This window comes from Ipomoea triloba, chromosome 6, assembly GCF_003576645.1.
Source record: "Ipomoea triloba cultivar NCNSP0323 chromosome 6, ASM357664v1".
In the NCBI taxonomy this organism is placed as follows: domain Eukaryota; kingdom Viridiplantae; phylum Streptophyta; class Magnoliopsida; order Solanales; family Convolvulaceae; genus Ipomoea; species Ipomoea triloba.
Window position 1 is genome coordinate 7,729,134 of NC_044921.1, and position 23,410 is coordinate 7,752,543.

The window sequence follows — 23,410 nt, forward strand, 5'->3', positions numbered from 1 at the left end:
CCTAATGTAGTCCTCTGACTATTGAAAATTAAGCCAAAACAGTCATTCGTTAGCTTTGCTGTCAACTTACAGTGAAATATGAGGGCAAAAGGGGAATTTTATGCAGAATCTTTAATTTTTTCCTTCATTCTTCTGTTCTTCATCACCCGCCCGCCTCCCCAGTCAAAAAAATGGGTTCTGAGGGACCGGGCCTCTTCTCCGAAATTCACTGTCGCTTCTCGAAGTCATGACGGAGTTGCCATTGTTTCAGTTTTAGCAAAGAAGGGAAGCCTCTCCCCCGGATATGTGGAAGCAAAGTACAATTGCAAGAACACTACAATAGATGTCAAAATTGACACTGACTCAAATATCTTGACAACATTGACCTTCGATGATATTCTTCCATCAACAAATTAAAGGTTATTGCTTCATGCAGATTACCTGATTATAAATCTGGGATGTTTAAGGCTCAATATTTCAATGAACATGCAAGGTTCACTATGGCTATGGGTCTGAACAAGTCTCCTGATATTGATGTTTCGGCAACAATTGGCACTCCACACATTGCCTTTGGCACAGAAGCTAGTTACGCCTTCGCTTTTCGTGACTTTACAAAATACAATGCTGGTGTTAGCTTGACAAAACCCAATTTTTCTGTTTATGTAATTCTAGCTGAGAAAGGAGATGCATTGAGGGCAACATATTTACACCATCTGGACTAGAAAAAGAGAGGAACTGTTGTTGGAGAGATGGAAAGAAAATTCTCTGCAAATGAGAGCACACTAATAGTGCGATGTTCATATGCTGTTGATGCTCACACAACCATGAAGGCGAAGCTCAACAATCACGACAAGCTTGGAGCCCTAGTACAACATGAGTTGAAGCCAAAGTCTTCCTTGACAGTATTGGGTCGTTTGACACCAAGGCAATGGATCAAATCCCCAAATTTGGTGTGTCTCTCTCTTTTGTGTCTTGAAAAGCTTTATTTGATCTAGTGGCAATGCGTACGAGGTAGGTGAATTTTTTCAGGAACATGTCTAAACCGAACCGAGAGGTAGCGGCATAATGTGTGTTGCCGAGCTGGTTTCTCCCAAGGCAATTTCAAACTGGTAATCCCGGTCGATGGTGGAGGCGGCGAACGTCAAAGCTTTGCTGACGATCTACTACAGTGTGGGCCAGCATTTCCGGCAACGCAGACAACGGCGATGCCTCTCTCCCGGGCATGCAACGCTCCTCTGAGGACGATAGCGTCGATAAAGAAATCTGGTTTACAAAAATCTACCTCCACATCCGAGGGCTGATACTCAACAAATGTCATTGCCAACGGACGGCCTCTGACATCGCAAGGAGACTAGCCACCACCTAAAGGCACCCCAACGCTGGTAAACTTTCAAGATGAAGTAGGTGGAAAATTGAGCTGAAATTCCCTATTTGTCCTCATATTTAACGTTTAGATGACCGCAAACTAACGGAGGACCATTTTGGCTTAATTTTCAATAGTTAGAGGATTACATTAGGTGCAATTGAAAGTCAAGTTACCAATTTGAGAAAAGGTTATAGTCGAAGGACCATTTTGGGGATTAACTCCTAAAAAAAATTACATATTTGAGATATGTTTTATACGTGATGATTCAAATATTACATATTTGAGATTTGATAATTTTACACAATTTTTTTTCCCTTTTCTCCCAATGTGGTAGCACTATCAAAAAGTTGAAATTAAATATGAGAGGAAATGGGTGAGTGTGAGTCACTTGCCACATCAATAGAACAAAATTTTAAATTTTAAATTTACTTAATTTTTTTTTAAATGTGTTAATTAGGCTACTGTTGAACTATATGTGAAAAACGTAATTAGACTATTAAACAAAAAAAAAAAAACATTTAAACTATTAAACATTCTAAAATTATGCAATACTCTACATACAAATACAGAAAATTAAAAGTAAATAAATAAGTTTCCTAACTTCATGGACGTTAAGCTACTATTGTTGTTGTTATTCGGCAAACTAATTATAAGAGTGATATTATACATACTTTCAATTTCTACTCTACATTTCATAATTAAAAAAAAAAAAAAAAGAGTGGTTAATAGTTTTTGGAGTTAATACCTCCATTGGTCCTCCGAGTATTAGCGATATACCAGCGGTGGTCCCTCGTCTTTAAAACGACCAGGAGTCGTCCTCTGTCTTTTTCAAAATAACCACCCGTGGTCCTCCCGTTAGCTTTTCTGTCAAAAGGGTGTTAAGTTGGAGGACAAATGTGTCCTTTCATCATTCTCTAAGCTACTCTTCTTCTTCTTCACCTAAACCAGACGGATTTCTTCTTTTCCACCACAGTTTTCAACCTAAGTTCTCCATGGATTATTTCTAACACAAAAACAAAATTTCTTGCTCATTAGTCTTAGAAAATAAAGCAGCAATAACATAAAAAAGAAGTCAGGTAACATACTTACATGGGAGACGCCTGTGGATCGTTGGAGGAGAGGAGACGCCTGTGCTGGGTTTCGATTTCCGGCCGGTATCTCTCTCTCTAACCCTTTTTTTTTCGTCGTCAATAGAGCAGTAGCAGATTCCGGGGTGGTGGTGTTTATGGCAGTGGCTGCAGTTCGCGGTGGAAGGTCAGCTTGTGTCACCTGTTGTTCTCGCCGGAGAGCGGAACAGCGAGGGACCAGCAAACTTAACTGAGGACCATTCCATCAACGGTCAGGGGAGATGGGAACCGGTCGACAGAGAGGGGAATAGCGACACCATTCCAGCAAAGAACAACGAGGGAGTCGCCACAGTTGGTTGCGGTTCACGGTGGAAGGTGAAAAACGAGAGGGAGAGAGCTCGCATGGGTAGAAGTCATGCCGGTCAGCTTGTGTCGCCTGTTGTTCTCGCCGGAGAAGGGAACCCGGGTCGACAGAGAGGGGCATAGCGACACCATTCCAGCAAAGAACAACGAGGGAGTCGCCACTGTTTGTTGCGGTTCGCGGTGTAAGGTGAAAAACAAGAGGGAGAGAGCTCGCTGTGCAGGAACCTAGGGTGGAAACATTGGAATAATGGATCATGCACTCGTCGTACCCTCCGAATGCCTCCTTCTGATTGGGACACGACTGCAACGTCTTTCGACGTGCATCCTCAACGCAACTATGACATATCGCCCATGGAAGCATCCGGCTCAACGTCACCTCTGCATAGCACGACGGCGCTCACCCTGTCGAGAGGTTAGACAAGAGGGACGAAAGAAGTGTGTTAAGTTTGGTGTGGTATATGCTGTTCTGTGTGAAATTATTTTCACTTGCTCCGCATATTGAGTACCGGAGATCAGGCTGTGCTGTTGATAACAGGATGATACGTATAGGAAAACCAAACATTTCTGGACATGATTTCAAACACGTAAGTATGTGAATATAAAACCCAAAATTTTCTTCCTTTAGGTATTCCAGGAATGTAAGGACATGATTTCAAACACGTAACAGTGTCCTCCGTCGCGTCGTTCTGGTATTTCGGGAACGGCAAGTCCATGATGCTCGCGAATTGTATGTTCCGGAGCGGAGGTTGTTTCATTTTATTAAGGAATCACGACAATCTAAGCTCTAAATCAATCATGAAACTCAAATGTGCAGTGAGAACGCACCTGGGAGCGAACGAGGAAGCGTTCAGCTGTTGTTCAGGTGAAAATGCCAATGGTCCATGAGTATAGCTGAAAAGACAATTTTGCCCTCAGATTTAACACCATTTTGACAGCAAACTTAACGGAGGATCACGGGTGGTAAATTTTTTAAACTAGAAGGACGTCTTGTGGTCGTTTTAAAGACGAGGGACCACACCTGGTAAATCGCTAATACTCGAAGGATCATTGGAGGTATTAACTCATAGTTTTGTTACCCTTTTTCTTTTATCAATAAAATCATGACACGAGATGACTAACTAGAGTTTTATTATTACTTCATGATAGTCCATATATCATTTTTCATTTAGAAAAAAGAGTGGTCAATAGTTTTCATTACTCTCTTTTTCTTCTACCAGTCATCACTTACATGAGAGCGTTGTTCTCATTTGAACCCACCTGTGTATGTGTGTGTGTAAGTTAAAAAAAAAAAATTTAACTTGATTCACATTACAATGTAAATCATGGTCTATGGCATATAACCAAATCAAATATGAATGCATGTTTATTATAACATTATTGTATGTTCATATAAATTGATCAATCATCACTTAAACATTTTTTGTATAAATAAAATCAAAGTATAAAAAATAAATTGTTAAAAAATTCTCGTTGAATTTTTTTAAACAACACACATAATGATATTTTTTTCAATATATCATTTCAATAATTGTGTGGTGAACCTACAATAGTGAGTTAATGCACCTATAGTAATGGCTTATTGAACTTGTAATGGTAATTTAATGAACTTATAGTAGTAACTTAATGTACTTGAAATAGTGACATAAATAACCTATAGTAATAAATTGATGAACTAACAGTAGTGACTTAATAAACTGCAAGCTAATATTTTGCCAAATTTTTTAAATAATTTTTTCAACTAAAAAAATATATAAACGTTGAAGCCTTAGTTTACTGGAGGGCGAAGGCTTCGTGAAGCCTTGCTGCTAAGCAATAAAAGTTGTGAAGCAGTAAGGGTGCTTCGAAGCCTTAATGTTTTGAGCAGTAAGGGAGCAACAATATTGTTCATTGTATTACTTACTGCTCTTGTCATTTGCTGTTGTATCACATTTATTGTTATAACGTACTAAAAATGTGAGTTAATCTTGATTAGTTTAGTAATTAATACTGATTAATTCTAATTTATCTTAGAATTAAAATTTGTTAATTTTGGAAGTTACATTTAAATTTTAAATTTAATTTTGAAATGTCATGAATGCTAATGAATATTTAATTCCCTATAAATATTTGGGTTGGGTAGAATGTTTAAAAACTTTTGAATATCTAAAATTATGATTTTCACTCATATGAACTTTCTCTACTCTTTTAAATTCTACCAACACTCCCTGCTCAAATATAAGTCTGAGTCTATGTTTGGTAGTATTTAAAAGATTTTTTTTTTTTTTTTATAGAAAAAGAGGGAATAAAATCCGAGGAAAAAATTACAAAATGTCCACCCTCCGCTCGCGGAATCCTCCTATGCAAATAAATTACTTTTTAAATAAGTTACAAATTCTGTTTGATAGTATTTAAAAGCTTATAGTTTACTTTACAAATAAGTTACAAATTCTGTTTGATAAAATATGAAGAATTTTTGGAGGATGATATATGATACTCCGTAATTGATAAGAAATATAATAATTGATAGCAAATTTCCCTCAAAATAAAACAATTGGGGAAACAAATAGAGAGTTTAGAAAAATGAAGCCCCAACTTGCAAACCTATATAATAAAGCTCTACAGATACAGATTTTTCCGCACAGCGCTTTTGGCGAGAGAAAGTCTCCGACTCTCAACACTCTATCGCTGTCTCTACAGAAGCCTTAGCGTAAAAACTCCGACCGAAAGGAACTTTCGATTCAATTCAATGGCGAACAGCAATCTTCCCCGTAGAATCATCAAGGTAACGTATCTCTGTTCCGTCTCCGATCTTCTGTTTGTCTTTCAGTTCCGCTTCTGATTCAGCTGCAAACTTGGATTCTGAATTCATTTGCTCCGTATATTGCATCTCCGTTTTAGTTAGGGTTTTGTTATTCTGATCTCTCTTTCGTTTCGATCTCAATTTCATCACTTTTCCTTTTCATCTTTCAGGAAACACAGCGCCTCCTCAGCGAACCAGGTAACTCTCTCTCTCTCTCTCTCTCTCTCTCTCTCTCTCTATCTCTCTCTATTTTGTGCGTGTGTTATATATATCACACTTGAATACAGGCATATGTATATACTGCATGCGTTTGTGTTGAATTTTGGGCTATCTTGCTTGGGATGATTTTATGTTAAGTTTTAGCTCTCAAGGAATTAATTCTTAGCTTTGCCTTGCAATGTCCGTTTGTGTAAATGTCTCCCTAATTATCCAAATGTAATTATTTAGGCTTTGGTTGTTATTCTATTCTCTTTTTTGGGGGGTATATGATATGAAATTAATATTGTGGAGTTAAGTTAGTTGTTTGTAATAAGTGCTTCTATTTGAGTGCAGCACCTGGAATAAGTGCTTCTCCCTCGGAAGAAAACATGCGGTATTTTAATGTCATGATTCTTGGTCCAACACAGTCTCCCTATGAAGGTAATCAGTTTTTCTTTTGACTAGATGGTTTGTGAATTTTGTGTCAGTTATGTTTTTGGGTTTCATGTGTTCTATAACTTGATTTCTATCTGTTGACTAAGTGAGGCTGCAAAAACTGAAGCTTTCAATTTGAAATGTTGACAATTAGTCTAGTTCTTGAATATTAATTAATTTTGTAGTCTAATTTGAGTGTAAATGTTTGTGATCAAATAGGTACAATTTTAGAAATTAAATGTTAACCTTTTTTTAATTCCTTCTACTGGGAGAAAGACTGAAAGAGTAAGGGTAAAATATGTTTTGCTAGTTTAGTGCTGATCTAGCAATGAGAAAAATTAACAATGTTAATAGTATTTAGGTTGTGGCACATCTGCATTGTTGTTATGTTTAAATGTGTAGCAGTCCTGCAAATACTTGATTACCTTCTGCTAGACTCTCCTCAACTATTCATTGGTTTAATTCCATTGCATGGTTTTCCACTGTAGGAGGTGTTTTCAAGCTGGAATTATTTTTACCTGAAGAATACCCAATGGCTGCTCCTAAGGTATTCCAATACATTTTGTTATGTCAAAGACTTGCTTGGTCAGTTTATTGGGGCAGAATATAATCTGACTGCTTGGCTAGCTGTTGACTATAGAGTTCCACTACTTGCTCTCTACATGCATATTAGCATCCTGGTTCCCATTACTGTGATGAATCTTAGAGCTAGGTATGCAATATTTATGTTTGTATGTGTGTACTTACTGGATTGTCCATGCATTTGTTTAACCTAAATACCTAATGGTGTCATTCAGATGGTGCACCTGATTTGCACTTTTCTATTTTGCTCACCTGAATTTCCATTGCAGACCAAGTAGTGCCTATCTATATTTGGTGCCTGCTATTTATATGTTATGATAAGTGCATCATTTTTGCCTTATTTTAGGTAACAATGCCAGTTATAGAAATTGAACATCTATTCTTCAATTTGTTCATGCAATGTTACTGAGGCTTAAAGTGATCTGTCTAATCTTTTTTACACACTTTATTCTCTCTAATTTTGTCCCCTCCGCAATGTTATCAAAGGAACAAAACAAAACCATAGTGAGCATACCAAACTGTATTTCTGTATTATGTTGGGAAATTTTTGGGTAGAAGATGCTTTTAATGTTCTTTTTAGAAAATAAATAATAATAATAATAATAATTTCCTCAATGTTTTCATGATCACACGTAGCGTAACTGCAGTAAAACTTTCTTCTTTTTTTTCACCGACTTAAATGTATTGGATATTTGCTGAACTTAATGGGGATAGCTTTTAAGAAGTCCTGAAGATTCAATTTCAGTTTGAGGATCTGAAGTTAGCGAGCTTCTATACATTTTTCAGTGTTTTTGAATCATAATGTTGTTTCATCATATTTTACTTCTATGAAGACAAGTCATTGGGATACTATTTTCTGCATCCCCCTTCCCAGGTGATTTTGAGATAACCATCATTCATATTTTACATTTGACAGGTTCGGTTCCTCACCAAAATCTACCACCCTAACATTGATAAGGTTTGTTATAATTGCTTTGTCATTTTACATTTTGACTTGAAAGATTACTTGCCTTTTTACAGATTGAAACTTTGTGTGCAGCTTGGAAGGATCTGTCTTGATATTCTTAAAGACAAATGGAGTCCTGCTCTTCAGATACGCACTGTGCTTTTGAGGTATTGATTGATTGAAGTTTCTAGTATCTCAATGGTTTTACTGACTTCACATTATGTGTAAATAAGTTGTCTGTGAGCAAAAAAAAAGAGATTGATGAGACATAAAAGTCAGCGTAATGGTTGTTTTGGTTGAAGAAAAGAGACTTACCTGCTTTAGACTAGAAAATTTATACGTTTGTTGTATTGCACACTGATTACAATTGCCAAGGTGATGCAATTTGAATTCTGTGTTTAGTATTCAAGCACTTTTAAGTGCTCCAAATCCAGATGACCCGCTATCTGAAAACATTGCGAAGCATTGGAAGACAAATGAGGCCGAAGCTGTTGAAACAGGTGGGTGCACTCACAGTTTAGAATTTTGCACGTTGAACACAAAAGAAAAGAACCATTCGTTTACTATTACTATAATTTACGTTTATTTATGTTATTTATTATTGATTGCAGCAAAGGAATGGACACGCCTGTATGCTAGCGGTGCCTGAAGTTAGTTTGTTGAAGTGGAAATGGTGCGATAAATAACAAAATGTGCAATGTATTATATCAAGTGTCTGATTAAATGTTGCCAAGGATGCTTGGTTCAAATTGGAATATATATATTCATCCTGGCTACAACAGGATAATTGTTTCCTTGCCATGAAGAAGTTGTACAATTAAATGGTGCATTCTGTTTTCATCATCTCTGCAAAAAAGCTATATAATGTCTCACAATTACTATTTGGCCAGCTTGTGTGTTCTTCTGTGGTACCAGGTCTCTCAGGCCGCAAGGGCATTTAAAGAAATTCAGCCCTTACACTTCCCTTGCTTATTCACTTTCTTTATGGGTAGTTCTTGCATGAATCTATTTATAGAAAAGAACATATTTAATGCACGCCAGTAAAATTTGCTGAAATAATGATTGTCGTAAAAGTCGATTGCCTCTATCTTTTCTAGCAAATCACCGCCGGCTTAGCCATTTGTTTTTCCTTTTATTTTTTATTTTTAAAATAATAATAATAATATTGTTACATTAGCATTTTATCTAACAAGCTATTTGGTTTAATTACATCAAAATGAACCTAATTGTTTTGTTTTTATATAAAGTTCAAGGACTAGCATCCCAACTTTTTTGTTTAAGGGTTTTTTTAGGTCAGGTGGGAAATAGTAGAAAGAAAGAGAAGGGGAAAAAAGAAAAATCGTCAGTTATGCGTTTAACATGAATGTTGAGTGCGATTGGTTTGCAAGATGTGCACCACCTTGCATGATTTCTTTTTTTTTTTTTTTTGAAAGCCATGATTTCTTTTAATATGGTGAAACTTGCAAAAAAAAATTCAAATTACTACAACATACACTCTCTTCTCCCCCTACCTTCCCTTAAACAACTACGAACTTTGACATAGGTGAGAGACGAAAAGATGAGAGAAAGGGTTGTCTCTCCGAACGCTACATAAAATAAATGGGAAATTGACAGAAATGAGCAAATTTCATGGATATTTGACCAAAATGGGAAACTTTAAAAAGTTGTACAAAAGTAAGAAAAACTCGTTTAGAAAATGAGTTTCTTGTCAAAAACGCAATTCCCAAACGAGTTTCTAGAATTTCCACAAAAAAAAAAAAAAAAAAAATCATCAGTCAACGTGAAAAGCAAGTACTATGAGAATTTCTGAAAAAAATTATAAACAATTCACCACTTGCCAGTATTACGAGAAACACTAGTCCCACTTTTGTACAACTTTTTAAAAAATTTCATTTTTATCAAATATCTTTGAAATTCGTCCCTCTCAGTCAATTTCCCAAAATAAAACAGTGGGCAACCCTGTTGCTTGGGTTGACCGGACCGGCCAAACTGCAAAGCTGCAATTACCCAATTCGAAGGGTAGGGTGTGTATTAGACAGACGTCAACAGCCACTACATATATAAGCATTTATATATCATCATCTCCTTCATTCACTAGTTGGAAGTTAGTTAGTTAGTTAGGTGTATAAATGCTCACATCATATCATTTCTATCTAATCTGCATTCATTCATTCAACCCTCCACTAGACGACTCTTACTTCATCCACACCTAATTAAAACACGGAGGGAGGAGTGGACGACCATACTTCTTCACAAACTATATTCGATTTGAAATCTCGCTTGACGGGACTGAATCAATGTGACAAAGAGTATAAGTGTATTTTTTTTTTTTTTAGAACAGGGGTATAGTATTTAAAACCTAATACTTATCCTTACCCACAAAAGGTGAAATCTCTCGCTCTAAGGACTTTCCTATTTCATAAAATCGGTCAAAGTACATGTGAGGTCCCTATACTATATTTTGTTCAATTTAATCATTGTACTTAAAAAAGTGGTACAACTAAAAACAATAGTTAGGCTAACCCCAATAGTGTGTTTTGGAACAGTAAAAGCCGATTCATTGCATTTTTAACAAATGGGAAAGGGTGTTTTATTTTGGGTTCTTTCTCCAGCAAATGGGAGTTTTTGCAGGTTATGGTGGACCCCACTAGAAAAGGGAGCTGAAAAAATGAGGCGCAGATTTCGCGCCCAGGCGGGCGCGTGCACTATCTTTTATTTTATTTTATTTTTTACTTTTTTCAGTTTTTTTTTTGTTTTGTTTTGTTTTTTCCTTATATTTTTTCCTCCACCCCTATTTTCCCTTTCCTAATAACACTTACAAAAACCGCAAATTATATTGTGGACCATGGTCCATAATGCATTGTGCACCATGGTCATGGCTGATACTGTAGTTGTGTTGAACGGATACTTCAGTTGTGTTGAACTGATACTGCAGTTGTGTTGAAAGGACACTGCAGTTGTGCAGAACAGAGGTCGTTCATCCATTCAAGACAACTGCAGTATCCTTTCAACACAAGTATTTGTTCAACACAACTGCAATATCAATTCAACACAACTGCAGTTCCAGACAGATGAAACGGCCTCTGTTCCGCGCAACTGCAGTTCCCTTTCAACACAATTACAGTATCCGTTCAACACAATTGCAGTATCAATCATGACCCATGGTCCACAGTGCATTGTGGACCATGGTTCACGGTATAACTACTGTACAAAAACTTCTCAAAAACCACACCCAAGTTTAACCATTGAGAAAGGCCTTAATGTTGTTAATATGACCTTTAACTTAGCTGATGTGACACTTACATTATCTTTGCCCCCATCATGATATTTACATGCTAACTCATATATTATTTTATAAATATTTAAACTAATTATTTTTAGCACCAATATATTTCATTAATATGTCCAAAATAAATAATGATATTAATATAATATATCCAATCTGGTTTCCGGCAATTGGTTTCCTTGCCGGAAACCAAACCAATGCTCTGGTCTAGTTTCCGGCTTGGGAAACCAGTCCAATGTTATTTTTTTTTAATAAATTTATTGTTTGGGTTTATACATGAAGTCATATTTATTGTATGTTAAAGATTTGAAGATTACACCGTCCTAGACAAGTTAAAATTCTCTTCGCATTATTATGGAATGTTAAAGTATACAATTTTGCTCATTTTCCTGTTCATTTTCTGAAAAATGAACTAAACACACAAAAACAGTTTTCTTTTGTGCAGCCAAACACGAGAAATGAAAATGTTTTCTAGAGAAGTCATTTTCTTGCTCTCCAAACTGTCACATCATATAGTAGTGCTTAACCAGCAGGGTATGGTTTTGATGCAAAAAAAAGAGATGGGGAAAGATGTATTCACCCTTCCATAATGAGCAGATGAGATGTTCTTAATTAATTAGGGCATGCAATGTTGAAGATTAAAGAGGGAAGAAATGGATAAAGAAGAATTAATGGGACAACTATACAACAAGATAATGAGTAATGACTCGTATCAATCACCACACAAACTTCAGAGACTACCTTCTTCCACTGGTAACTGGAAATTAAATAAAGTAGTGTCTTCAATTCATTGCCCTTGCTTCTTCATTAATGCCAGCTTGGCCCAAGGTTTTAGATTCAAACCTTTTTCAAAAAAGGGAATTAAGAGATCAAGAACCAAAAACAAAAACAAAGGGTTTAGTTCAAAGTCTATGTCTAGGGGAGCAAATGAGATTTTTATTGATTGTAAATCATCCAAGGTTACAAGCATCATATTTATAAACAACCCTAACGGTACATTTACGAAATTATTGCCCCCACACCCCCAACTCGCTCAACAAACCTAGTTCGAGTTCAAACCACGGAGACAGGTGTTGTTGCTCCATTCCCCTCCACTTAAGGGGCAAATATGGCAATGCAGCATACAGAAATCGAGACCGATTGCTATATTAAAACAATGCAAAAACAAGCCAAGTCCAATATACAAGCATATGAAACAAGAAAAAAAATGAAAAATTTTATTGATGGAAAGGTTGAACAACACAATATCAATATCAATAACACATACTATTCATCCTTCTTTCACTAATCCATCAGACATCCAATCTCCCTCAATGGCCTGCAAAGATTTTGTATATATTATCATATATATACATGTTTAGATCCTCATCTAATTGCCAGCCAGCCAGCCAACCATCTCTTCTCTCGGTCTTCTAAATGTCTAGCTAATAAAGGGGGAGGAGGAAGAAGAATTTGAAGAAACTAAATGATATGATGTGAGATTAGGAGATGAGAAAATTTTAGAACTTGAAGGCGATGAGGAATGAATGATTAAATCAAAAAACGAAAACGAACTACACTATCTCTCTGAATTCCACTTGCCTTTTGGCTGAAATGGCTCCATCTGAGATTATTATGTGGTAGGTCCGGTTATAATCGCCAGGAAGTAATTCTTGAATAGTGTTCTAGATAGCCCAATGCCTCACCGAAGACTCCAGCTCCTCTGGACTTGGGCAGACCAGTTCCTTCAACTGGCTGCCGTTTTTGTAAATTTTAAACATTGGCACAGTCGTGATGTTCTCAGCTGTGCCGATTGCTGGGCTGTCTTCCACGTCCACCTTCACTTACAAATTGAACTATAAGTTTTTACGTTTTTTCGAATATAACATATATTCTAGATGTTTGCATACATTGTTTCCAAGCATAATAAAGGCATATCCCAAGAAATGTACAGAACCCATTGTGTTTGGTAGTTTACCTTGAGAAAACTTATTGATGGATATCTGGTGCACAATGTGTCCAAAATTGGCGATATCTGTGTGCATTGTATATTGGATGCCACTTTAAAATGCACCACCGATGTCCCTGCGATTTCCACCAATTGTAAATTTTGAAACACTGGAATCATAAAGTATGCGTTAAATTATTAAGAAAAGAGCCTACCAGAGGAAATTGCAGATTGGAATTGTTCAAGACCTGAGACTATTTCAACACCTCCACCAAATTTCCCGCTATAAACCTCTTCCCCTCTGGATTTTTTCAGGGCAACTTGGGCGTGAAACAGTGATTCAGCAGCTTTGGTGTCGTGTGGAAATTCACTCCTCAAGGCTTCGTAGTCTCTTACAGCCTCAGCCCACCGTTCTAGCTGTAGCAGTCGATTCAGCCACATTTTAACTCAAATGATGCAAGTCGCCAACAAAATGCCTTTGTGGCAAGTTGTAAAAGACAAAGGAGTATTACCTTCATGTTTGAGGCTGCCCTTCGAAGAAGAGCTTTCGTATAATTCGGTTGGATGCGGAGAGTTTGGCTGCAATCGTCCACAGATTTTTCCCACTGTCCCAGCTTATACCAACAGGCTGCTCTATTGCAATAGAGAACTGAATTTGAAGGATCAAACCTGAGGCCTTCCCCATAAGCGGCACAAGCTTCTGTAAACCTTTCGGATTTAAATAAATCATTGCCACGGGTACGAGCTTGGGTAACTAACCGCACATTGTTGAGTAAAACAGAAACTTCAACGTTTTGACAGTCAATCTGTTTAGCTCTCTCAATGGCAGCAAGCGCACTTTCAAACCTGAAAATATTCACAATTCTATGTCACATTCCAGATGAGATCATGATGTCATTCACGGATGAGGCTTACAATTAGGAACTCACCTTCCATGAGCCAACTCAATTTGAGCCCGAACAAAGAACACGTACGCTTCAGAAAGCATCCCAAAAATTTTTGACTGGGAGAAAGAAGCAGTTGATTCTATTTTAGGAACTTTTGATAGGCTTGAATCAGCATTGTCTAACTGGTGGAGCTTCGCAAGTGCTTCTACTCTACATGCAAAGAGCTGCAATTCAATTTCACCGAGTCAGTTGTCAAGGTTAACCCTTTCCACGCATTGCCATTTCTACAGCATTGCCGTTACCTGAGGAGATGCATCGGCTCCAGAAGCAATAGCAGCATCAGCTTCCCGCAACACACTTCTCCAATCACTGGCTCCCCGTGCATCATTGCATTTTTCTATATGTTTCTCCACTGCTTCCAACTTCCGCAACTCCAAGTGATCTAGCTGGTGCCCAGGAAGACAAATGTGCCTCCTGGCATTTTCTACCTGTCCTAAACTGTGACCCTAGATGAATTAGATCGCTTACAGCTCAATGCAATACGAGCAAAGCAAATTCCAAGAACCTAACTACAATAAGCAGAAAAGGGAATACAGTGAACCATAGCCACTAATCAATCCAAAACAGACTCCATTACACAAACCACACACAATATAATCTTGAAATCAGCCTACAAATATGCTAAGCTTCTTTTTCAGACATTTTGCCTGAGTTAAAGAATCTCATTTATCTCAAGTCCAAGCGATTATACAGTAATAAATCTTGAAAATTAATGGAATTCAGTGTTTAGCCCAGTGGCAGCCTAAGCTCATTTCTGGAAAGTTGGGATGGATTAGAATCCCATACATACCTCACATCCCTCATCACTCTGGTGTACTAACAAAAGAAATATAAAAAATTAACACTTTACTATAACCGACAAAGTCCACATGTCAACTACGTAGCCTAGCATACTAAGTAACACTTAAAACTGAATGTTAGTAACCAACATGGAGTTTCCACCTGCTTAGAGATCAGAATCTTCTATGTAGGTAAAAGGAAAATGTACAGTGACCTAGATTAAAAGCAAGGAAAGTACAGTGTGATTAAAAGCAAGGACAGTCCTGCTAATAAAGGGAACATAAGGAATATCTAACAGTAACAATGTCCACAACAATCCAAACAAACCAGTCCATTCATTCACCCTAATGAACCAGATCTTGCAAAGTGAAAAACAGCCATTCTAACATCACCACAACAAATACAATCACCTATAGGCTATAGGCTATAGGCTATGGCACAATTACATAAACTAACCAAATATTAATCACCCTAAACCTAGTCAGTCACACACAAGAACTTTTGCAAAGAAACTTGAGAATGAGACAAGAAAACTTTGGAATCAAAAAGAAAACATTAATAAAGATTCAAACTTTATTATTGCAAACACTATACTTACCTAAGGAACAAAGATCCTAATCGATGGTGGGCTCTAACATATCTGGGATCCAACCTAATAGCTTCCTCACATTCCCTCACTGCCTCTACCAACCTCTTGAGACCAATCAATGCCGCAGCCCGGTTACAATGGTAAGCCGCATTGCCTGGAGATATTGAAATGGCCTTGTCATATAGATTCAAAGCCTCTGCAAAATTCCCCTTTTTGTAATTCTCATTGCCTGTCCTCTTCAACTCTTCTGGATCATTTCCCAACATTTCCTTCTTCTTCTGAGTCTCTTCCGCCGCCATTAATGATCCTCTTAAATTGGTGGGTTTGTGAATAGTTCCGAATCCGCCGCGTATTATGCTGCCGTGGCCGTAATTCCCAGTTCCGGAGCCCAAAACGTCAGTCTTGGATGCCCTGCTGGCCATCCCGGTCTTGAGAATCCTGCCGGAGGGGCAGATATTGCCGGTGGGAAAAGCATTGGAGGGCGGCGGAGAGTTGACACAGCTCCCACCTGAGCGATTGAAGGGGGCGCGCGCTGTCGGTGTGGGTGAGGGTGAGGGTGAACTCTCCACCGACCCGGACAGCTCAGCGGACTTGGGAGCCCCGTTCCGACCCGACAAGGATCCAGAAGAACTAGAGCTACTACTGGTAGTAGGGACAGTCCGCAAGGGAGAAGCCGGAGAACCCAGATCGAGTTCCCTGAAATCTGGCTTGTTCATCTCCGGGCGGACCGAGTTCCTTAACCGATCACTCAACGCCTCAATCCCAATATCCGACGACACCGATGATGCCCTTCTTGAATCAGACATTTTACAAACTCTCTCTCTCTCTCTCTCTCTCTCTCTAAATACGAATGAATCTATACAGTGAGTTCAGAGCATACACATCTCTGCTGTGCTGTGCTGCAATGGAAAAAGAGAGGGTCTGAAAAAGACATGCAGGAAGGAAGAGGAAAAGAGATAGATGGGGATCTCGTGATATAAAAACACAGAGAAGCTAAGAATGAATGAATGCCAGTGTCGAGTTGGAAGTGGGGGGTGGCGAGCAGAGAGAGAAAGTGAGAGAGAGAGAAAATGGTTTTACAGTGAGAAAGCGGAAGAGAAGGAGGAGAAAAACCGCAGCTTTCTTTTTTCTTTCACTCCACCCTTTCCATTTCGTTTTTTCTTTTTTCTTTTTTTTTGAAAACACCCTTTCTATTTCTAAAAACACCTTTTAACATCAATTTTTTCTTTTTGCATATCTTTTCAATCCACATCTTATCCCATATTTTCAAATCCTAATGCTCCGCGAATTAACTTATTTTTATATATTTCAATAAACTTTAAAACTACAATAAATAAATATGTCAATGGTAAAATAAAATAATAATAAATAAATAAGGGATTGAGTTCAAGGAACATGATTCACTTTAATTCTTAGCAATGGTCTCTAAGTTGAGTTCTTTATATATGATTCATTGCGTACACATTCTCAGAAAGTAAATATTGGTTTCTCTTGTTACCCAATAATAATAATAATAATAAAGTTACTTTCCCTCATGATTTTTACCTCTTAATATTCACTTTTCTAGATTTACACATCAAAACGTGAATATTATGAGGTAAAATAAGAACGAGAAAATAGCATCTTTCTAATAAAAAATGGTAAAAATGCAACCAAATTAATCATATCTTATACTATGTATTATTATAGTATTAAAAAACAAAACAAAAGACAACTAGATTTCGACCCGCCTTTAATTTTTTTTAAAGGTCATTTAAAGGTCAAATAAGTATTATAAGTTGGGCGAATAATACAATTGAGCCTTCTAACTAAAAAAAATGCACAAAATCTCTTAAATTATTTTTTTAAGTGCGATTGAATCTAATATTACATAGTTAGCAAGTTACTACAATTTAGCGTTCATAAAACTTTCGTGTGTACTTTTATTCAAATGTGGCAATTTGATATTAATTGAAAATCTTATACAAAATTTTAAAAAGTATTTTGAAATTTTTAAAAATTAAAAATTATTCAAATTTTGTATTAAAATAGAATTTAAAAATAAAACACCAGGCATTGCATCCATCGGGCATTTTAATCTTTAAAAATTTTACAATTTTTGTATAATACTCATTATTCAATTTATGCCAAGTCATTACTACATGTGAAAGTCTATTTAGTTTTAAATCATCAATAAAGTATTGAATAAGTAAGGCTAAAACCTAGTTACAATTACAAATTTTTACTCATTTAATAAGTCTCAGTAGAACTTTTGTAGTTAGGAATTCAATTACATGATTTACCTGATTTATGGACTTATTTTGATCATTTTTAAATTAATTATTCAGTTTATTTTATTTTCAAATCTTTTGATTATAATAATATTTTTACTTTTGATTAAAATAAAGAAGATTAAAATATTTTATATTCTATATAAGATTATTTTGGATATGAATCATTCTCAATATTAAATGTTCTCAAACTCATATATCTAGACAAGTGATTTTTAATTTATTTGCCTAATAAAACAAATCAACTAAATTGATAAAAGTTCAATGAATAAGATACTTTTAATTTTGATTTTTATTTAAATTCAATATTAAATTGGTTTAGAATATATATATATATATATATATATATATATATATATATATATATATATATATATATATATAAGTGCATCAAGTTCGATTCTTGTGAGAGTTGTCTATTAGTCATTTTTAGTTTGAGTTGATCGGTACAGCTATGCGCAATTTAAATTTGTTTACCTGTTGTAGTCTTTTGCTAGCTAGGGCCAATTGGCGAGTTTCACACTAAACACACTTTTAGATAATAATTGTAAACTTTATTGTAAATCAAAACTATATATAAGAACTACAATATGTTAATGAATTGTTATATTACTTCTACCAATAAACCAATTGTAATAAATTATTGCATTTAGTTAGCATATATTGGACATCTAAGCTCTTTATTAGTATTTTTTGTTAACAACATCACAATTATTGTGGAGCTATATTATAATTATCTCCACTTTTTAGTCTATTTAATTTTTATCTCAACTTATACAATACACTGATTGATCAATATCACAATTTTTGTTTTCCTTTTCTTCATCTAGTATGTTGTAATGTTCTTGGAAAAGTTATCCTGAATGAGCATTGATCAAGTTAATTCAGTTGGACTAATCTCGTACTCAAGATTTGGATAAAAATAGGAAAAAAATAATATTTTTAGAGGGTAAATTTAGAATTTTCTAATCTTATCTAATAAGGATTAAAAAAGAAATTGGGTGATGAGGTTAATCTGCTACCATTGTCCATAATTAACTGGTTCAAATTAAAAAGATTAATAAGTCGCTTCTATAGGAGGATCAGAGATTGAACTTACAATATTATAATTACAAAATTAATAGCTTAAACAAGTTGGCTTGGTATTATTAAATGCATGAGTTGCTTATGTTTTGAGAAAATTTAATGCTTGCTTAGCTTCTGACTTACATTTGGCATCTTCTTCATTTTATATTGAATGGATAGGGGAGGAGATCCACCAAAGTCTTGCTTCCTCTTTGGACCATTTTAGACCTCACCAAAATATTTTTTTAAATTTTATTTTTCTTATTTAATTATTTTTTCATCACATCATGTTCAATTATATTTGTAACTCCGTAATTGGTTAATGCTTCATTACCAATTTCCTATTTTATTTTTGAAATATAAATTATAGGTGTGGATGGATGTATTAGAATTAATTATACTTTCGCTATGCTTCATTAGTTCATTACCAATTTCTTATTTTATTTCTGAAATAAAAATTTATTCCTAAAAGGTTGAATTCCCAACCTCAAGGGCTCCCCACTCCGATCCGATAGAGCATTGGGAAGATATAAATCATGGTAATTTTTATTTTTGAAATAAAAATTATATGTGTTGATGGATGTATTAGAATTAGTTATATTGTTTTAGTCATTGACTTCAAAGTCTATTAAACTTGATCATAAAATAGTGAAAATGTTTACTTACTTTATACATTTTCAATATTTAGAAACTAATATACTCAATTTGAACTCGATAACCAAAAATAGAAAAATTTAATAATAATAATAATAATAACTAAAATAGAAATTAATTTTATGTATATGCATTTTTCTTCTCTCACAAAGTTGAATTCCTAACCCCCAATGGCCCCCCAATCCCGGCTCGACAGAACATGTGAGATGATGTAAATCACGGTAATTTAGTGACTCACAGTAATTAATTTTATGTATAGGTATTCTTAATCAGGTGAGAAGTTAGCTTAGTCAAACAAACCACCAAGTAATAGTAAAATTTACATATTACTCAGTTAAAAAATACAATTAGTGCCTCAAATATTAGTCTCGTAGATAAGAAATCTCACTAAGACTTGTTTATAGTGACAGGATGGGGTTCCTGGTTGCGTTCAATGTGCACAGAAGTGTACATTTTAATTTTGTATCGAATCTTAAAACTAGATTGATTCACTTATATATTCGGATGAGAAAAAAAATAATTATTGGAAAATTGGTTAGTGTTATGCAATGAGTGACAACACTCATTTGTTCGCGTTGACATTCAAATTTATTAGTTGAGTTAAGATTAAGATTTTGTATTTGAATTCCACTCCATACATTACTCAAGTGTATGTATTATATTAAACTTTTTGTATAAATTTATATATTCAGTGAACATATAGATAATATTATTTAAGAATTAAAAATGGCCAAATAAGTCCTTGAACTTTATACAAAAAAATAATTAGATCCTTAAACTTTAAAAAGTAACAATTAAGCGCATCAACTTGTTATTTTTGTGCATTTGAACCTAATATGCCGATTATCCACCAATAAATTGATAATAAGAGTTACTTTAGGATTTTGGCAACCAAGACCAACAAGCTAATCGCTTTTTCAAACATAAAAAGAAGGCGGCTGGTGAACATGTTGTCAGCCACCAGTCACCTGATACGATCACCAATCAATCGAAAGAACCTTCATTATCTGATCTGTTTTATTGGTGAATGATTAGTTATTGGTCTGGCTCGATCAAATGCATACAAATAACAAATTGATGTGCTTCATTTCAACTTTTTAAAATTTAGGGGCTTAATTATTTTTTAATATTAAGTTCAATGACTTATTTGACCATTTTTCCTATTACTTAAGTTGAAATTGATAATCTTATTACATTTGGAAAAAAAAATGAAAATTTCATGTATGCATTAATTAATTTGACAATTTTTTGTTTTGTTTTTTTTTTGTTTTTTTTTTTTTTTTTTTTTTTTTTTTTTTGTTTTTCTAAGAGAAATGGAAAATTGGTTAAAGGAAAATAAGGAAAATAAGTAATGTTGGTAAACATATTTTTAAAATTCACAAAAGAAAATAAAAACGAAAATTTAAAAGAAATAAAAAAAAATGCTAATTCATATTTGGATAGAAAAAGGTATTGTGCAGAGGGAAATATTAAATTAATGAAGATATATGAATAAACAAAAAGTATAGAGCATCTTCAAGGAAGGTTCACTGCATAGAATAACAAAAAATAGTCACCATTGGGCATTGTAATTTGTGAGCTTTCTATCTCTTATTATTATAAAATAAAATGTTCCTTTCTAAGTTCTAAATTAAAGTGAGGTTTAAAGGGCATGCAAACTTGTACATAGTAGACTAATAACGTATGTTGCAATCTCCATTACAAAATATGGTCTCGTTTATTATAAATATGAAGAAAAATTGTTTCATATCAATTTATAACAATGTTAAATACTAAAACTAACAAGTGATATGGTATGACTTAACATGGAAGCAATATTAAGAACGAAAAACATGTGCATTAAACCAATAACTCTGTAGGATTTTGACTTGTAATTTTTATAACAATTTTTCTTGAATTAACACAATTCATATATATTATCAAGATTAAACAATCCATGAAGTAATGAATATTATATTAAATCTAGTTAAAACAATATGCATGACTGTAAGTGTATCATAATATAATGCAAAAGCGTAAAACATAAAAGACACAAGAATTTATTTGTGTATTTCAAAGATAAATCTCCTACATTGACGACGAGACTCACAATCTTGTGATTACCCACTCCACAAGCCACTGACATTTTAAGAATTGAAGATGATAAAATTTACAGCCAAGAAAAATCTATTTTCTTGTAATGACTCAATCTTGTTCCAATTATGTGAATTGGTCGAGAACGAAGGCACTACCAACGTCTTAAGACTTCACCTTGATCTCACTACTACAATTTCCCTTGTGTGGATTGGTGCAAACTCCCAATTGGTAGAAAACAATTTGATTTTCAAAGTCTTGGTTTAAAACATTGTTGTAGCTTAAATAGACTACTTGTGAGAGAATGAAGTGGTCAAAATAATATGTTTAAAGCTCTGTATCAATCGTCTAATACTCTGTAACCTCCCTTTTATTTTTATCAAAGATGACGTACTAATTCTCATATAGACTCATAATCCACTCAGTGACGCTCCTAGATGTGTTAACTTAAAAATCTTGAAAATCTTCTCGATCAAAGATGTTAACTCTTGTGAACCAATCATAAATTATATAGAATATTTTCCACAGAAACTCTCTCAAAGATTCTTTATAGATTATGTTGACTCTTTAGTTACCCCTAATGGATTTTATGTTGCAATCGTCTAACTCTAAGAAATAAAACAACTAAACTTCGTAGACTGTGCTAACCTATTTAAGCCAAAAATAATGCCAATATAAAGCTTTAACATATTAATCTTGCATGCCTTTGAACTTTTCTTAAAGAAGTAAGGTAAAAAATTAAAATTACACATGGTGTTTAATTGTTTATTATTAAAAAAAAAAACAAAAGTCAAATAAGTTATTGAAGTAATTAAGGACAATTATGCAATTAGCTAGATTCTTAACCTTTTTTATTTTTTATTTAAAAAAAAAAGTTTCAATTAACCCTCCAAACACTGAAAATGGTGCAATATAATTTGACATGTTTACCATACCTAGTCATTATTCTTTTCACAATTTTAAGTACTCACAATTCACAAAGTAATCATAGTTCCACCAAAATCTAATAAACATCATGTATGAGTCCTTTTATATTTGCGGATTTAATATCAACCCTTCCACGCACATCAGTGTTTTCTATTGAATAACATTCTTAAAAATAAACATATTCTATCATTTATTTTAATCTTTTATTATTAATAATAACATTTGTGAGAATAAGTTATTTCCTTTGTGCAAGTGGAATAACCATACTTAGGGAATTTTGATATTAGCTATTCTTAAATTCTTAGTAATAACTTTTTCATAATACTAAAAGTGCCTCTTTCAATACCTCTTATAATAGATAATGAGTGAATAAAAAATTGATTCTCAAAATGTACCACTGAGTTATAATAAAAATGGAGTTTGGAAAGACTTTTAAGAAATTTTGTCCCACATTGAAAAAGGGATGTGAGTTTGTACTAGTATAAATACAACTCAATTTTTTAAAGCGTTTAAATTATATAGCAGTCTCTTTGTTGTGAGGGGCGAATTAAGTACCTCACAACATGTATGAGTCCTTTTATACTTGTTGATTAATATCAGACCTTCCTTGCACACTAATATGTATTGAATAACATTCTTAAAAATAAACATATTATATCATTTATTTTAACTTTTTATTATTGATAATAGCATTTGTGAGAATGAGTTATTTCCTTTACAACTTTTCCATAATACCGTAAGTACCTCTTATATCTATGTATACTAATAAAGTGTCAAGGTTTGTTTGCATTGGCAAAGTTCAATCTTTTTTCATCAAAATGGGTTGTACTTTGTGCTATGTTGTTTGTTCCTTTTTTTTTTTTTACATTCTTTTGCCCTTGCTATCAACTACTTTCGGGTATTGAGCTTAGAGTTTTGCTTGATCGTACAAGTGGACGTGGGTTACTTTTCATTTGATGGGTTGTTCATTCTGATTTGTTTTATGACTTTGTGGTTAATGGTAAGTTTTTCTCAAGTTTGTCTTTTTCTCTATTACTGTTTTCATTGTCCTTTTCTATAATTTGTTCCGTTCTTTTATACTTTTGGTGTTTCAGGAAAGTTTGTGTAGTTGTATCAATATACTCAAATCTATCCATATCCATACGTGTTTTGAGGAAGAATACTCACTATTAGGGTT

At 34.4% G+C, this 23,410-nt stretch overlaps 2 protein-coding genes and 1 pseudogene across 2 annotated transcripts; 2 read left to right on the forward strand and 1 right to left on the reverse strand.

The window, feature by feature from the left end:
- The first annotated feature begins 78 nt into the window (after window positions 1-78).
- Window positions 79-955, forward strand: LOC116023432 (annotated as a pseudogene).
- Window positions 956-5,405: 4,450 nt separating this feature from the next.
- Window positions 5,406-8,604, forward strand: LOC116021679 (ubiquitin-conjugating enzyme E2 36). Its single transcript, XM_031262143.1, has 8 exons — window positions 5,406-5,536; window positions 5,725-5,752; window positions 6,107-6,193; window positions 6,676-6,734; window positions 7,686-7,727; window positions 7,809-7,882; window positions 8,118-8,215; window positions 8,327-8,604. The coding sequence occupies exons 1-8, from the start codon at window positions 5,501-5,503 to the stop codon at window positions 8,362-8,364; spliced, it is 462 nt and encodes a 153-aa protein (XP_031118003.1). The 5' UTR covers window positions 5,406-5,500; the 3' UTR covers window positions 8,365-8,604.
- Window positions 8,605-12,192: 3,588 nt separating this feature from the next.
- On the reverse strand, window positions 12,193-16,367 carry LOC116022757 (TPR repeat-containing thioredoxin TTL1). Its single transcript, XM_031263617.1, has 7 exons — window positions 15,254-16,367; window positions 14,118-14,313; window positions 13,858-14,039; window positions 13,441-13,774; window positions 13,144-13,345; window positions 12,959-13,065; window positions 12,193-12,818 (listed from the first exon to the last, which is right to left on the reverse strand). Exons 1-7 carry the CDS (start codon window positions 16,048-16,050, stop codon window positions 12,666-12,668), a joined length of 1,971 nt encoding a protein of 656 aa, XP_031119477.1. The 5' UTR covers window positions 16,051-16,367; the 3' UTR covers window positions 12,193-12,665.
- Window positions 16,368-23,410: the final 7,043 nt, after the last annotated feature.

What these genes read in the sequence shown, in the direction of transcription:
- LOC116021679 (XM_031262143.1), top strand. Translation starts at nt 5,501, where the DNA reads ATGGCGAACAGCAATCTTCCCCGTAGAATCATCAAG. An exon ending in GCGCCTCCTCAGCGAACCAG is followed by an intron (nt 5,753 to 6,106) that starts GTAACTCTCTCT and finishes ATTTGAGTGCAG; the next exon opens with CACCTGGAATAAGTGCTTCT. An exon ending in ACCCAATGGCTGCTCCTAAG is followed by an intron (nt 6,735 to 7,685) that starts GTATTCCAATAC and finishes TACATTTGACAG; the next exon opens with GTTCGGTTCCTCACCAAAAT.
- LOC116022757 (XM_031263617.1), bottom strand. Translation starts at nt 16,050, where the DNA reads ATGTCTGATTCAAGAAGGGCATCATCGGTGTCGTCGGATATTGGGATT. An exon ending in ATTGAGTTGGCTCATGGAAG is followed by an intron (nt 13,775 to 13,857) that starts GTGAGTTCCTAA and finishes GAATATTTTCAG; the next exon opens with GTTTGAAAGTGCGCTTGCTG. An exon ending in GGGCAGCCTCAAACATGAAG is followed by an intron (nt 13,346 to 13,440) that starts GTAATACTCCTT and finishes CGACTGCTACAG; the next exon opens with CTAGAACGGTGGGCTGAGGC.